At 34.1% G+C, this 17,747-nt stretch overlaps 1 protein-coding gene across 1 annotated transcript; it reads left to right on the top strand.

Moving 5' to 3' along the window:
* Nucleotides 1–4,069: 4,069 nt before the first annotated feature.
* On the top strand, nucleotides 4,070–16,615 carry LOC128204663 (glycoprotein-N-acetylgalactosamine 3-beta-galactosyltransferase 1-like). The gene is made up of 6 exons (XM_052906062.1): nucleotides 4,070–4,121; nucleotides 4,269–4,507; nucleotides 5,328–5,477; nucleotides 6,958–7,095; nucleotides 16,232–16,348; nucleotides 16,562–16,615. Exons 1-6 carry the CDS (start codon nucleotides 4,070–4,072, stop codon nucleotides 16,613–16,615), a joined length of 750 nt encoding a protein of 249 aa, XP_052762022.1.
* Nucleotides 16,616–17,747: the final 1,132 nt, after the last annotated feature.

The following is a 17,747-nucleotide window of genomic DNA, read 5'->3' as shown; positions in this document are numbered from 1 at the left end:
GGTAGCATGTGACCGTATAAGACACGGATGATAAAAAATAACAAATACGGGCGGCTTTGTTATAAAACGTTCTTTAAAGACATATGAAACCGACTATTTATATAAATTCATAAGATTTTTAAAAAAACATTTTTTGAATGATCATTGTAATTTTATTTTTAGATCTGCCTTTACATAATTATTTTATTGTTTCATTTGCTCAAACAATTTTTTTTTTATAATTAAAAATTCTACTGTTTTGTCATACAACAATTTATACAGTTATAACATCAAGAAAACCTTACACAACTAATATAAGTTCCATTGTGCGATTTCTTGGCTTCATGCATTAGGTCAAATTACGCATGGACAACAGGTCGCTGAAAACATAAACACAACAAGCTTATGGCTTAGAAACATTTGAACTACAGATTTGATATAAAACAGCAATATGGCAAATCCATCGCAAGGCTCCTCCTATGAAGTAAGAAATCCCAATCATAGAAAACCAATAGAAAATGTGATACAGCCTATATTCATCAAAGTCTAGACGTTTAAATATGTACTCTCAAAGCATTTAACTGTAGTCTTTGGCAGATTTGAGCAATTAGGAACTGTTATAGTGCTTTAAGTGGATTTGGTATTATTATTGGTATTTGGAATCACAATGGTATCAGAGCTGAGGACGAATAGAAAGTCAAAACTGTTTATTTTCTTTATCTTGATCACTTTAATAATTGTTTTAAGTGGAACTGGATATGTGTATACGGGACACAGAGTGGGATACAATGAAGGTAAGTCGATAATTTAAGCTTCTCTAGTATTATTTTTTATTATATGAATGACACACTAACGTTTTTTGGCAGTCTCAATACCATAGTGAGGGAGAATCTTTGGCAGTGACATTTATAAAATGGAACAGCCTTACAATTGTCAAAACCTTATGGTTGGTGAAATCATGTATGAGTTTCAACAAATTTGGTATATTTATTTGTTTTGTTAAATTATCATCGGGATATCTAAATGCAATTTTGTCTAAATAGCGTGTGCTCTCAAAAGCTTAAAAACTGAAACGATTTTCAAATGTCGTAAATAAAAACACATTTTCTGAAGTTAAGTTCGATGTTTCAGACAGAAACCATTATCTTTGGTTACGGAGATTGGCGGAGAAATCAGTAAACGAAAGCGGATATTCCTGGAAGAACGTCCGCGTTCTCTGCCTTATTCTCACTTCTAGTTCCGGTAAAATAAAAATGGCCGCCGTAAACGCAACCTGGGCGAGCAAGTGCAATAAAAAATACTTTTTATTGTGTAAGTGTTTAACAAAATTTAATATACTTTTACGTTTTCTAAATTAGACAAACGTGTTCTTTTAAAAAGAATATTTACCCTGGATATATAATATTATTGCCGTCTATTTAGTTGACATATAAAGTATACCACGGTAAATGTTGGGCAAATTGTTCAGAACTAAAGTTAAAGCGTTTTTAACGACATCGACAAAGATGAACTTTTTATTATGGGCTTCGGAATGCAAATGAAACTGATGAACTTCCATTTTCATGCACGGAATAACTTTGAAGTCTCATATCTTGATGAAAACACTGCAGTTTACAAATGCAATAAAATTTCTCAAGTAGTAAAGAGTGTAAACTTATCAATCTGATTTTCCAACCATTGTTGACTTCTAGTCAATCGGTCCGTTATTTTTAACATAATTATAAGTATCATTTTAATACTGAGAATTATTTATTAATATTCATTATTCCTTTTTTCAACGGATAAGGTCTTATATGCCTGCTGTTAACATTTGCATGAATAATTTCTATCCAATGAAAAACAGAGTTTTCTCTTAAAGGGACTGTCTCGCGTATGATTAAATAGGGGAAACAAAAGAAAATTGTCGAAAACTGACATAAATTTGCCATCGATGTGTACAATGCATTGAAATTTACTAACTGAAGTACCACATAGTTTACAAATTATTTAAGTTAAGCAGTTATATTGTATTGTTTCTATTAAAAAAGATTACTGGGTATGTCTACCAGGTAGAATTTATTCCTTGTGCGTGATTGGCTAGTCGGTGTTATCACTGGATTTAACCGAGGTAGGTGTATAGCTTATTTATATCACCCGATTAGTATACGCCACGAGCTCAGTGAGTAAGACGATGGACTTTTGGCGACGCTGGTGATCCTGTACAAACATTCTTTATACAACCTAACTTCCCTAGTAACTAGCACGTTTCTTCACAATCACCATAGCAACCACGAATTTTGTTTACAACACTGTTTTTGTAGCTCCCTAAGCAGCAGCTTGCGTCCGACTAGCAAACGCATATTCCCACAACACCCATGGTCATCCTAAGCAACCATCAACCGACTACCTTGGTAATGATTTAGTAGTGAACTGTTCCCTAATAATAATTACATTCTTTGCAACAATCGAAATCCACTTAATTGACTCCAATTAGTATCCAATCACTTCCTTGGTAATATATAAATGTAGCTTTCCTCCCTAGTTCTCTTCACAACAATGAACCTCCTAAGGAATATAAATCTTCCTTAGAAACCACATGTTTCCTTAAAAACCAGTGACCACCTTGCCTTTGGCTTGCTTTCCTATTAATCACCACATCAATTAGCAACCGCTAACAGTTATTAACTTGTTGAAGAACCAACTTTTGCCTCAGCGTTTTAACTTTTAACATAAACCCCGTTTAATGGCACAGGTCAACGTCAACGACATATAACACAAAACAAAAAAGTGAATGACCCTCTTGTCACGTACAAAACCAGTTGAATTGTTTAAAGGTTGATTTTAATTCGTTGTTATTTGTTCGTCTACTTTATGTACATAAACATCAATTAACACAATGTAAGCTATAGTGAGGAGTCCAGGGGTCAGAAATTGAAATATGTTTCCTGTGTAGAGACACATGGTCATGGTCCAAACGCCAATGGACGAAAGTCATAAGCGTACAAACACAAACACGCACAAACAAACACCACAAACAGGTCACATACGCCTCAAACTAGCTTTAGGGATTACCACCTTGGAACGAGATTGATACTCGAGCTCACACATTACGAGTTGACTTGGAATTTAAGCTAAGTTATATATATGACCATATCCTTATTTCATCGGTAAATGCTAGATATGAGGATTGGTCAATGCATGTCAATGTATTAAATAAAGGTTTATATTTCCATGAACTTAATAAGAGTCCTTGATGGTGAGTGGATAAGGTATCATTTTTCTATTATCTTCTTGATTGTACCGATATAATTATGATATTATTTAATTATTGATAATGAAGAGAGAAAAACCCAAACTGCGGAAGAGCTATCGGAAATTGGTTTTATCTGGCTATCAGCGATTGTATGTTTATTTAAGGCTTGTTGGTAATGTAATATACAGGTTATATGCCCGGCTGGTCCATAAATATGTTGTTTGTAACCAGCTATATTAGCTCCGTCTTATTTGTATAAAAAGTCCACACTAGGGTCCGGATTTTACGGGTTATTGTAGAGAGTTCAACTTGTAATAATGATAATCATAATCGTGAGAATAACCACGATAATCATGAGAATCGCATTCTGAAAATAGACATATACAATTATAAGAATAAGATAATACTTAATCTTATATAAATCATATGTATAGACATACATCGGGTATAATTAATACTTCTAAATCAACTGCATATATCAACATGATAACAGTTTATAACACTGAAACGTGACCTAACTCTAGTGGCAACGATAAAAACAAAGTACATAAAAACAAGTATAAACGCAGTACAATGACATTCAAAACATAGCCAACTGTAAATACAATAGGCTATCAAACAAACACATATAGCTTACCATTTGTGGAATGAAAGGATATAAACAGTTCTCTCTCTCTCTCTCTCTCTCTCTCTCTCTCTCTCTCTATCGTGTCTGGTTATGCATAGTCCATGACAGGTTTAGCAAAACATATGTCCAAATCCTGAACAAATACCAAAGTTGACTTCTGAAAGAAGTCCAACCCCCCTCATCAAACTCTGAATAGGAACTGCAATCACGTGACAGATCACATGATTGAAATGGCGGGAAAAACTATAATCCTATGCCAACATGGTTATGGTCAGAAGACAGGTAATTAAAAATACAATGGTCACAGTGAATGAACTTAAAGAACATGAAAAGGTTACACACAACCAATTCTTAATTAATACAACGAATTGTACCCTGTTACAGTACTAAACTCTAGTGAAATATAAAACGATAAAATTAACATTTCAGCTTGTGAGATACAGAAAACGGATAATGCTGAAATGCTTATCATCCCTGTAAAAGAAGGAAGAGACCATTTAACGGCTAAAGTAAGATATGCCCTGATGTATGCATATGAAAAACACAGGCACGAATTTGATTGGTTTCTGAAATGTGACGATGACACATACGTCATAATGGAGAACCTACGTCATATGTTGGCTAGTAAAGACCATAACAATCCGAGTTATATGGGATTTCACATGAAGGTAAGATTTATAAGACATTCTCATTCTATCAAGGAATGAGGAACAAACACAGCAGTCAAACCTTTCACCGTTATTCAAGGAACCCATCAATCATTAACAATATTATGTCGGTTTTTCTCTTCGCTGGCTTAAATCTTCCAAGATTCCCCTTCCTTCATTGGGTGCCGCTATTTTGTACGGACCCGGATTTAATACCTAGATACCGCAAAACCTGACATATTACAAAGTCATCTTCTCAAAATGATCGTAATTGTACTTCGACATACGAAATTACGAAATAAGTCGAAAATGCACGATCTAATGATGGATTCATAAGAGAGACACACACCGTCAGATAAGAATCATAGACAGGTCAAATGGGTAGCGTTATCAATGAAATAATAAACTTTCGCTCCCCCAGTTTTAATTTATAGATGTATTGTCTCAATTCGATACAAATTTACAAGCCTGATAGTATAGTGTGTTGTTGCAAGTAAATTATCTGGCATTAGGATGACAGTCAGAATTTCCAAGCGGCTATCGATAATAATCGGAAAATTAAGTTGATAAAATGTTGTTGTTTTTCTTTTGAGTCACCTAGTTGAATCTGGGAGTGGGATCATTCTTCCGAGTTTTAATGTGCATTTCTCATTCATCATTCATCATTTTTTTCTTGTTCCATGCTAGTTTAAGCCATATCTCTTTTAAAGATAGTGTTTACTTTAAGTGCAATAATTATAAATTTCATAATTAACACCTTATGTCAACAACCATTCGTTCCTTTTTTAAAATATGAACTTCCTGAAAAGAATGTTACGCTTCATTTATAATTTCTTAACAGCTGCATGTCAAGAATGGCTACATGAGTGGTGGTGGCGGATACGTCATCAGTTCTCGTGCCCTTCATGACGTAGTACGCATAGGTTTTAAAAATGGCTCCTGCTTGTTCGATGGCGGCAGTGAAGATGTGGAAATGGGAAAATGTCTTCAGGTAAGATCACCAGCAGCATGTTTCTTCTTCAAATGATAATGGAAATATGAATACTCTATAGAGATTTACATACTGGTCACTAATGTGACTCTTTTGAATTGAGGCTATATACGAAAGGCTTTATAGTGTACAAGTGTTAACATAGCTTGACACGCACAAAACCAAAATCGCGGACACACACACACACTTACACACACTTACACACGCAGGCACGCACACACACTATGATAATGAAAGCGGTAGAATGTTTCGTTTAATTAAACTGTGGAAACTTCAGGGATAATCACTACATACAAGCACTCTTTTGAGTTCATATATATCATCATCAGTGAATATATATGTGTATGTATGCAATTTACATTTGTTAATTAAGTGATCTAATATTTAATTAATATCCTTTGTAAATAATTCAAACTTTTTAATTCTTATTTTATGCCGGAACATATGGCTTAAAATATGAACTCAGCATAGCAATTTTGCCTAAATAATTGCTACATTTGCAACACATATTTTAAGTACTGGTCACTTCCTTTCTGATACAAATCATGCATTGTATAGAAGTTACAGACAATTTTCTAGTATAATGTCCTCCATTGTATTACTTCCATGTGATTAGGTAATCTGGTGTGTTATATTCAATGCTCTAAATACGATGGATAGTAAAGGATAAATTTTGTAAAACTGTCCGACTTTGCACTACATATGTTTTACCATTTTTTTACAAATGTAATTTCGATTCTATCGCAGAGAAACTTTTCACAACTATGTGGAAAACTAAAATAGAACACCTTATTAGTATTAGAACGGATATTAAAGAGAATTTTGGGTTTCAACTGACTGAGGTCGTTTATTTGGTTTAAATCACAAATAAGCTAGCTTCATTGACAAGTAATGTACGTGAAACAAGTCTAAAAATAATTGTTTTTATTGTGTCAAAATATTTTAGACCTTCCCATTAACAATATCAGCTCCTGGTTAAAAAATCAAATACCTTTAAAAAAAGTTGATTTTTTTATAAATAAGTGAACTTCCGAAACGCTTACACATGTATAAAATCTTGGTATCTGGTATTCTTGAAGAAACGGGCACCTGTCAAGGCTCTGTGTGGTATTCAAATTCTAGTTCTTATCCTTATCCTTAGACACGCCTCAGTGATTCCATTCAGTCCATTGGCCAGTTATTTTTACAGTCCAATCAAAACACTTGGATTCTACTCTTAGGTTCAATCTAAGGATCGTATTGCATATGACCCCTAGAGTCATTTTAGAGGCCCATTTATAAGTATATGACATGAATTTGTAAAAGTACATACACATGGCAGACACTTAATATTGATCATTATCAATAACCTTAAAAAGAGTGTATAATTAATATTTGTTGACACCTCAGATGATTTGCTTTCTTTCGTTTATATTTACGTGCACCATTATCATATACAAACATCATAAGTATAACTGAAATTTCTATTTTTACCGTCCAGGCTTCCGGTGTCCAAGTATTATCAACCCTTGATGTGTCTGGAGAAGAGACATTTCACGCATCCAAAATGTACGATCACCTTACGGCAAATCCAAAAACCTTCTGGCTGAAAGACTACGCATGGAACAATAATTCAATGGTAAGTTTAAAACAACAACACTCTTTAATGCACTGGCGATATAACATTGCTGTTTTTTGTTTTCTGAATATGTCAAAACTCTAGAAAGGCCACTCTTTGACGTTGAATAAGCAAAAATGTCCTGTCCTTGCTTTTGACTGCTCATCGTCATCAGTGTGTATGTTTTAATTTATGCACTTAAAATCTGATATGTATCATATACCATAAATACAATGTATAAAATCAGAAAATAAAAGTCATGTATTCCCTGTCAGTTCCTTTATTATGTAACAAATATTGGTGTTTATTTAATATAAGTGGACTTTTATGTTGTATAAATAGCTTTTTTTTAAATAAATACAATGAGATGAGACTGATAAAGTGTACATTCATTTGTTACTGTATTGCAAAACGTTCGTGCTACATCAAGAGTTGAAAGTGCACTATCCGTCGAAAAGAAAAACTATGCAAAACATTCAATGAAAATAGCACAAGCAATCGTTCAGCTTATACATTCAATAACTTTTGTGTTAAGGCCTCTAGAAACAGAGTTTAAAAGAATTGACAGAAGCTAACACGTGTGGCCTCCGGGTAGGCGTATTTATATTGCGAGAAAAGTGATAAAACTTACTAACCAGGTGACAATATCCTCCCAAAACACCAAAACCCCTTCAACACCGCCATTTTATTCCGGATCACACATTTCCTTCACTTAAATTTCGGGAAACACAAAACACGTTGGACTCCCTGCATGAATATGCAAACATTAAGATGAAAAAAGTTATTTGTGCTAAATGTGACCACTACATCTATCATGGTCAAAACTTTCATACAAAAAGGTTTAAGAATCACAAATCATGACTATATTTCTTAATGTCTTTAATATCTAAAGGTGAATAGTACTCTCTATCAACAATTATGTGAAGTATTAGACTAAAGATTTAGAATATTAAAACAGGTTTTTGCAGTTACTTTTATTTTACCCTTATTGGAGAATATAAAGTATGGTTTATTACCATCATTCATTGAATTAAATGTAGTATCGAATGCTTTTGCGGCGGAATATAGTTCTTGTCTTAAAGCCTGGTATACATGACACTGAAACAATACTTATGTGCAGAACAACAGAAACCAGCTCAGTAGTCAAAAATAAAACATAAAGTCCGTTTAATGACACAGAGTAAATGCCAAAGACATAGAACACAAAAACAAACAAAAAACACAACCAAAAAAAATTGAACAACAGCACAAAACTCCACAAACAAAACAATGCATATATTCTTACGAATACCGCTACCATACATCGGCGCGTTACCGTAACCGCCTAATGCAGACCAATTTTTCAAGGGTGCTGGTTACGCTACTGTTTTACTGTAGGAATACTGTAGACGACTATAACGTACCGAAATAATGGGTACCTCCTGTTTCGCAGCCGCAAAATGCACATTTTTCACAAATTTGCGGTGTGATTGTCATTAAAATAAAAGGATTGTGAATTTCAAAATCAGCATAAGTATACTATGGTACTTTGTCTTAGAAAATGTTACTACACTACGGTATTTCTTTCCAACATAATAACCATGCAACACTAAGCAACGTTATTTCTTTAAAAGTCGTCATTCAACATTATTCGGCTCTGGCTTTAGTATACTTGCTTTCATGAAACAGCAAGCTTATGTTATGCTCTTGTATCAAGAGTGTGTTATGGTATCACTGTCAAATTTAAGAAATGAGCAAAAATGCACAGTGGTATTACTGTGAGATAAAGATTTGTTTTACGGACCTGTGTGTTAACTTCGATAAGGTAGACATCACATGGTTGAATTAAACTATAATCAGTCGCACTGTGGTAGCGCTCTCAAATATAGAAATATGCAAAACCACGCTGCGGTATTATCGGTATAAACATAATACGTGACCAGCATAACACAACTCATTTCAAAGGCGAATGAAGTTGCATTTGAAGGTCATTTAACTCTAGTTACGCTCCCTTTAAAGGGACTATACACCAGATTGGCACAAAATCAGTTTTGTTCTGTAACAAATCTCAGGACAATTATTTAATGACATGTTTTACTCTTTGATATCACGATTGTAAAAAAAAATACCAAAATGTAAAATAAAATCGAGTCGGAGACCGGGTTCGAACCGGTCTCGCCAGAATTGCAGTCCAGTGTTGTTGTATCCACCGTGCTACGAAGGCTTACCCTGAACCGCAGGAATATTTAAAATATATACCTATATTAAACTTGGTAATATCACATGATAACATCGACTAGCCAATCACGCCTAAGAATGAATTCTACTAGGTAGACATACCTAGTAATCTTTTTAATGGAAAAATACGAAAAAACTGCGAAAATATAAATTCATTGTAAACTATGTGGTACTTCAATTTAATAGTTTGTTTCAATGCATTGTACACATCGATACCTAGTTGAGGTCAGTTTTCGACAATTTTCTTTTTTTTTTTTCGCTATTTCATCATACGGCGTGTAGCCCCTTTAACTGTTTTAAAGTTAGCCATAAGGTTCTTATAACTTCAACAGGGCATTTATTACCTGATCGCTATAAAGTCATCATGAAAACCAATTTGACTGCAAATATATCAACAGAACATTCATTACCAAAAAGCTGTATAGTTGAAACGGAAATCTAGATAGAAATAGAAATAGATAATAAACCAACAGGACAAATATCACAAGGTCGCTGTAAAGGTTACATTGGATCCACAGTGACCCCTCTTATAGAAGCTGTGTGAGAAAGCAGCATGATTTATTTCATCATGCATTAATACATATCTGTTGATGAAGTAATGATCAAATATGACGGTCACCATATAAAAATCGTTGGTGTTTCTTACAAGCCTGCGAAAAGAGGAATTAAAATGTTCGTTTGTCCTAATGCTGTCATGGGTTATCTCTGGAATTTCCAGGTGTACTTATGTCCAAAGACAGACGTTGGTTTGACTCAAACAGTTGTAGCGAACTGAAGAGAAAACATCACAGGACGAAACCATGTTGTATTTGCCGACATGATTAAAAGAACAGTGGTGCTTGGCAAATCTACACAATCGTGTGGCGCATTTAACACCGGGAGGAAATATTGGCCAATCACAAAATCAGTTCACAAAAAAGAGATGAAAAAGTTAGGATGCTCAGCAGAGAGGTACACATGATACGAAAGACCTCGGAAAGGAAGCTTATTTCCACTGCATGAAATTAATCTAAACATGTGTGCAACACGATCACATGTTTCGATCTTAATAAATAGCTGATAAGACAAGGTTGTGAGGGGAGAATGTTATACAAAAGGAAAGTGGAAAAATCATGCATCGCATTCCGCAATTGTTGACTTATATAAGTACATGGGTGTTGTGGACAGTCATGACCATCTCAACATCAATAACAGTGTACAAACGCAAAGCGATCGTTTTTGGCTCTATTCAGTGTGGTTTGCCTTGGATATCTCGCTTGTGAGCAGTTTCATCAAGACAAGGCAGTCAACACTCGGGCTACCAATAAACTGTTTCAGAGAATGGTAATTATACCTTATTTTACAGTAAATTACAAACATGCTGTAGAATGTTAAGCCGTAACCATAATCACGTTAGATAACATATTGATCGTTGCATGTACTACCAAAATGAAACATGAACACCATCTTTTAAAATTAACCAGCTGTTTAATATTGTATGTATCTGTTTTAGGTTGCAGAACAACTTATCGGTGTCAGATTATAGCACGAGTATAAGGAAATTCAAACAAACATGCGACATTGCTGAACTTGACCCCTTTGGCTCTGTGCAATGCAAAGTCAGCTTGCCCAAGACTTTGGCCCCAGAAACACCGTGGAAAGTAATAAACAACTCAAGTATGTAAAACATTTTTAATAATGTATGTTTTAATAGTACTGCATTTTAAAACGTCCCTTAAATCAAAACAATGTATGGTATGTTTGTCTTTTAAGTTTATGAAAACGCATACATTAAATTATTCTTACTGTTCAATGGCACATCTTTGATTTCAGAGTCTAGTACAAGAAAGCGCCGTTTAGATCAATCAGGTATTTAAAATACATTTTCAACAAAGTATTGATGAAATAGTAATAACAAAATATTGTTAAGGTGTCAACCTTTAGTTTCTGTTACATCATTGCGAAGGTCTAGGCAAAAAAGCCGCCAAGAAGAGAAAGTAATCCTCCTACAGTATTATTTGGAATAATACTTTTTTTACAAGTGACAAATAATGTTTGTTTTCAATTTTGTAATAGTATCAAACATTTCGCGCTTAAAATTGGGACATTTTTTTTACGAAAGTATGCATATACAATGCATTTGTTGCTTACAACGTGTCTTTATACCAAATATTCATCAATATGTGTTTTTTTACAGACCGATGTTATTGCATTCCATCAGAAACTCCACAAGACTTTGCTGTCTTTTCGTTAATCTCATGGTGCGATTATACTGAAGTTGTTTCCCGTGACATATCTTGGGATTTTTTGGCAAGATAATCGTTACACTCAAGTACATTGATTTATGTTTTGGTTAATGCTTTTCCTTTATGTAGTAATATACATGCGTTATTTGTTGATATAGAGGATCTTTACTTGTCTACCTAACAGTGAATCATATCATTATTGATGATCGTCATGTTTGATTTAATCCATATGTTTTCCCTATGTTCCTATGATGTAAATAAATGAATGAAATTCAATCTAAGATGTAAACATTGTATTACCTTAATGTAAAAATGATTGTAAATTCGTATTTGGATTTTATTCATATAACTTAAGTATACATTTATATGGAAAATGAATGAGCATGTGTGTAAAATATCATAATAGAGGATTGTTAATTCCTTTCTGATTTATTTGATATAAACATATTGTTTTGTAACCGTTCTATGTATGTGTAAATAATAAAAGAAATAGAAATATTTATATAACGAAAGTCGAAAACTACAGGGACAAGCCCATTAGTTGATCATTCAAAATTAAGTCCTGTTTAGGGTAACAAGTCAAGGACCCAAACAACAATGAACTAGAGACACACACATATTAACACCACTTCTTAAATTATAAGTTTCATTTTTTTGTTTTATTACTGACTTTTACATGAAATGATATGTGCCTGGAAAATTGTAATTATTTCATGCATTAAAATTAAGCACGGTTAAAATACCGTATTTCAACACACATGGTATAGTCATACATTACATTCCAGAGATTGTTTATGTGGTTTACTTCAATTTACTTCGATTCAAGCACACTTATGCATAAATTGATTAGAATAAAAAATCGTTGCCTTTCAAACATCTTCTGAAGCATTGTACGTTTGAAATAATTTTTGGAAAACCCTTTTCTAATACCGTAGTACAAAACTGTTGGCTTAGAAATATTCAATACTAGCCGTAGCGTATTTATGAGAAACACAAGTAACACTAATATCGAGTTACTACAAAGTTAAAAATGCCATAGTGTAACAATGCACGCTCACGTGGTATAATTTCAAAATTGATAAAAACATTAAACGTCTCCGGCAATTTTGAAATACATATAGATAAAAGTCAGTACTAGAATACCAAAGTGTATTGATGAATACCAATATCCTTTATTTATTTAACAAGTTGGAAAAAGAAGCAATTCCTATCTACAAAACTCGCCTATAGTCGTTTTATTAAAAAATAAAAGTGGCCAATATAGAAATGGAAAGTACCACAATCAACATATCACAGGATTACCATTGCGCTGTTTTGCATGTGCGTTTACCTACTGATGATGATATTCAATGACTACAACACACCTCTACGGTTATTGCTACCTTTGTTCAATATTCATCATATCCGTAGTGTATTAATGCGAGTGATGTATTGTTCTGAAGTCAACCAGAGCGTAGTTATGCCGATATGTCATATTTATTTATTAGTTAATATTTTTAATGCCGTTACATAATAAAACCGATAAAAAACATTTTATTGCATTCACATGTATATAAATGATTTTGAGTAGAAAGAAAAGTGTAAATGTTTACAAGAACATTACCTAAATAATGAAAATGTATATGTCACTAATTCGTGAAATTCAAACTTGATTTAATAAGGGTGTTAAATTATGTAATTTTATATATTATATAATGTTTGCAATTAATTTATTTAATTGTAGTAGAAATTTGTACTGTGTTTAATTTGATAAACGTTTTACCTTACTGATAACGCATGTTGATCATGAGATTTAAGACTCTGCTATTAGCAAAACATGTACAAAATTATAAAAATTAGCTGTATTCCGACGCTGTACGATAGCGCTAATCAGAAGCCGAAAAATTAAGTACGGTTTACACTGCTGCGGTAGTTCGCCGGTGTACGATAGAGGTAATGGGGACACCCAAATTTAGGGTCTGCATTAGGCGGCTATGGTAGCGGAAAGGATATATATATACTATATAAAATATAGGTATGTTTATCAAGGATTGTTAGGTACTGCCTTGGAACGTTTAGTAAAAATTACATTTACTGGGGGTTTAAACCAGTTTACGTGCACAAACCACACTCTTATCCCAACAATCCTGAATAAAGGAAACACGTAAAAGGTAAATCTTGAAGTTTGCAATAAATTGAGGAAACTTGATAATAAAAGAAATACTAATAAACTAATAGGTAAACCCCAAGTACTTCTATGGCTAGCGATCCCAACAATATCTGCAGACGGTGGAATACAATTCAGTGTACCTACTGCAAAACCTTTTATATCTACGATGCAATTATTGTTTGAAATTATGAGCATCACACAACACATGTTCCCCTGTTTCAATAGAACTACTGCAAAAAGGGCATATTCTTGACTCTTCTGGAATATTTTATATGTATATAAATGCCCGTCTGCAACCCAACATCTAAACTTTGCAAACGTTACTCTGCGTTTAAGTGCAAAACACATTGTGATATGATTTTCTATTTCATTTTGAAATTCAAAAAAGTGTTCTGAGTTTCTAGCAACTCTAGAAGAACCACAAATACAATGTTTATATTTTTCCAATCATGTATAAAAATATCTGTGCATTGCTTATTACAGTAGGATTTAGATGACATGTTTTATAAGCATATGACAGATCATTTTAATTGAGTTCTATCATTTTCTTCACATTGTCACATATATTTATATTGCCAATTACTAACATTGACATTTCTCTTAATACAACACTATCTAAATATTTAGTAATTAACTCCATGCTTCTCTTCAATCTTTACAAATCTATACCACTGTTGCCGTACTTCCATTTTGCTATCAATAAAGAAAGTGCTCGGCCAGCACTCTCAGCAACACATGAAGCCATTGTATTAAATCAAGGCATTATTCAGCAACAGGCCGATGTACATTGATTGACAAGCTCTTGTTTACCAAATGCAAAACTAGATTAAGTTTACATATTTGGGGTCTAAAATGTACTATATTTCTTTTAACAGAATTTAATTCCATGGGATTAGATGTATGCCATGTGTTTAGTACATAACCTTACTTTGTCATTTTCATTATCTGATATGAGAATAATATCATCTGCATAGAGTAATTTAGATTATTTCTCATTATCAATACACAATCATTTATCTGGTTATTTATTCTTAATAGCTAAATCATTCACAAACAGATGAAGAGGTTATGGCGATAACTACAAAACTGTCTTAAACCAGATTTTACATCAAACCAATCAGTAATCTCTTCATTAATCTTTACAATGGATTGTACATTCTTATATAGTAACAATTAGTACTTGCATTCATTTTTGTGTATGACATTGGATGATTGCCGGAACATTTAAACAAGCTGATTATCAACCTCCTGTGCAGCACATGTAAAACTCGCTGATTATTAACCACCTGTGTTTGAGCTTCGCCACGTGATTTTGTTTCTTTGATCGAAATTTTAATCGATGATTTAATTTACACAAGTTTAGTGTTTTTAGAGTAATTGTTTGTTAAAAAAACTTTATTGAAATCCAACAGATTCACTTTTTTAAAACTTTAAAATACTTATCTAGCGATAACTGACATAGGTATCAGCGCAAGTTGATATATTGCTCCATGGTATTGTCATAACTGCGTGACGTAGATGATTCATAGCACGAGATTGGCCAATGGAGAATTTGCAAACGATTTTGGATTGCAGTTTCGATTATTAATTTTGCAAAAAAGAGAGAGAAAATCCACGAATTTAAGTACCCATGATATGATCCTTTTCTAAAATTCTACGAAATTTTAAGCCCCGGAATTACTTTTAGTTTGTATAGCCACAACAAGGGACTCACTATTCCTAGTCAGCTTTCACACGTTCAGTAATGGCATTACTAATGTTCACCGACTGGGCTAGTTTGTCAGAAAGTAATTTCTCTGTCCCAAAACGGTCTTTACGTTAAGTACGACTGGTATTTACTGTTTTCCATGCAACTGATAGTTGGTTAAGCTTGTCGAGTATCAATAACGCGCTATCACTAGCAATGCCTGTGGCACTTGTTGTTAGGGATTGGGACTTGAAGTGGTCTGACCATATCGAATCTCCTGGCTTTGTTTGTATACGAGTAAGCTGTTTTCTTTAGTTTCTTACTATAATTCAAACCAATATTACTATATGTAACGTTTGTTTTGCGGCTTCCACCTGCTTTAATAGTGGCTTGCAATTCAGTAGCTCTCATACTGGACACTGGCTGAGAAGCCATAACTAAGTCAATTGGCTGGGATGCCATGACTTAATCAGCATACCCACGTGCATCCATATTTGCAACGTTTATCGGAATCAGGGTGAGGGGAACCGGTCTAATCATTTGGGAACTTTCTTACCTACGCACTTGTCAGCACAACGAAAACTGTTAAAAGCTTTTGCAATTTTCTCCTTCTGTGTAGTTCGTCTTTAAATCAATTCCTGCACCACGAATGATGATATTGCACATATACTTATCTGGTCTTTATTTAAATCAGTTTAATTTGCACGCCATTTTCCAAAAATATGTTGGTCACCGGGGGTAGCACTTAGATGTGCTCGGTCGTTACACTCTCAGTGCCTACTATGGTTATCCATAACAGATGTACATGTTCCACCAACAGCTCACATAAACTGTGATTTGCTTACGAAACATTTACTATTTACTGATGAAATATTTCAGGGTCGGATGTGCTGCAGTCGTTACTCGGTCACTTACCACTATGTTCGTCCAGATGAGATGTACATTTTCCACCAGCTGCTGTACCACACAGAGGTGTTGGGAATCTTGCGTCCACTTGTACCGGATAAAATCTTTAATTTAACGCCTGTCAATCCTTTTTTAATCAAAAATCATATGTTATTAAGTCATTTTTTAATTTTAACATGTTTCGTTTGTTGCAAAATTTATTATGAATCAAAAGTGATATAATTATGATGAACCGTTCAAAATGTACTTACTCACTTTTAAGGTATTTGTGATAATGAAATATGTCTGATTATGTCTTCCCAGTTCATGAGGAGAGATATTGCTTTTGCCCTGTCCGTCAGTCAGTCAGACCATTAGTCATAAACCGTTTCCGGTCAATAAGTATAGAACGCTTGGACCCAGGAACTTCATACTCGGTATGCAAATTGATGATGAACAGTAGATGACTTCATTGATTTTGAGATCAGAAGGTTAAGGTCGCGGTGACCGTGAGGTGTCCAGGTATGCGAGTTGGTCATGCATAATAGATAACCTATATTGGTTTTGAGATAAGTAGGGCAAAGGTTGACGTGACCTTTAGGGGGAAACGATGGTTTGGCAGTGATTTAAACTGAACTTAAATGGTTATATTCATCAACTAAAGAATGCTTGCACCCAGGAGCTTCAAACTTGGTATTACAGTTGGTGATGACTCGTACATGACTTCGGAACAGTTTAATATCAGTAGAACAAAGTACAATGTCTCGTTGAGGTAAAAAAGCGAGTTTCACTCAATAACGAAAGAACGCTTAGGCACAGGAACTTCGTACTTGGTACACACATTTGTCATGATTTGTAGATCACCCCATAAGTTCAGCAGGTCAATATCACACTGACCTTCAGTTGACAAGCGGGATATCTTATTTATGCAGTAGATGCTCTAATACGGATGAATAATCAAAACTTCAAGGTAACTGTTGGTTCGTCTCCAACCAAAGTGCAATTTTCTTGTCCATCATTCATTATACTCAGCTGCGACCACACAATGGGGAAGACAATCTCTTATTGATTCATAAAAATTGAATATCGCCGAAGCTGAAGCTTGTGCAGATGTGATGACAGTGATGCACTTATTACTACCATCAATCATCTTTCTAGTGTAACCGGGCTGTTATTTGCATACTTTGTTATGTTTAGATTTTAATGGATTCCTTGCAGATTGTTTTACCGACTGTATTATATGTATGATTTATATCGTTATATTGCTGGTTTAGGTCAAGGGGAGGTTATGTTCCCTTTCCTACTTCCTTTTTCATAGAAGATCGTGATTTGTATTTCAAAATAATCTTTAAAAGCTTACACACGGATGATAGTGACCTTTTTATTAATGTAAGGTTTTGATGGTAAGCGTTCACACACGCACACATTTAAACACACGCACAAACACACACACACGCAAGCACGCACCCACGCACGCACACACGCACGCACACACACACACACACACACA

This window comes from Mya arenaria, chromosome 10, assembly GCF_026914265.1.
Source record: "Mya arenaria isolate MELC-2E11 chromosome 10, ASM2691426v1".
In the NCBI taxonomy this organism is placed as follows: Eukaryota; Metazoa; Mollusca; class Bivalvia; order Myida; family Myidae; genus Mya; species Mya arenaria.
This window is presented reverse-complemented; position numbering and strand designations above follow the sequence as displayed.

What these genes read in the sequence shown, in the direction of transcription:
- LOC128204663 (XM_052906062.1), top strand. Translation starts at nt 4,070, where the DNA reads ATGGCGGGAAAAACTATAATCCTATGCCAACATGGTTATGGTCAGAAG. An exon ending in ATATGGGATTTCACATGAAG is followed by an intron (nt 4,508 to 5,327) that starts GTAAGATTTATA and finishes ATTTCTTAACAG; the next exon opens with CTGCATGTCAAGAATGGCTA. An exon ending in AAATGGGAAAATGTCTTCAG is followed by an intron (nt 5,478 to 6,957) that starts GTAAGATCACCA and finishes TTTACCGTCCAG; the next exon opens with GCTTCCGGTGTCCAAGTATT.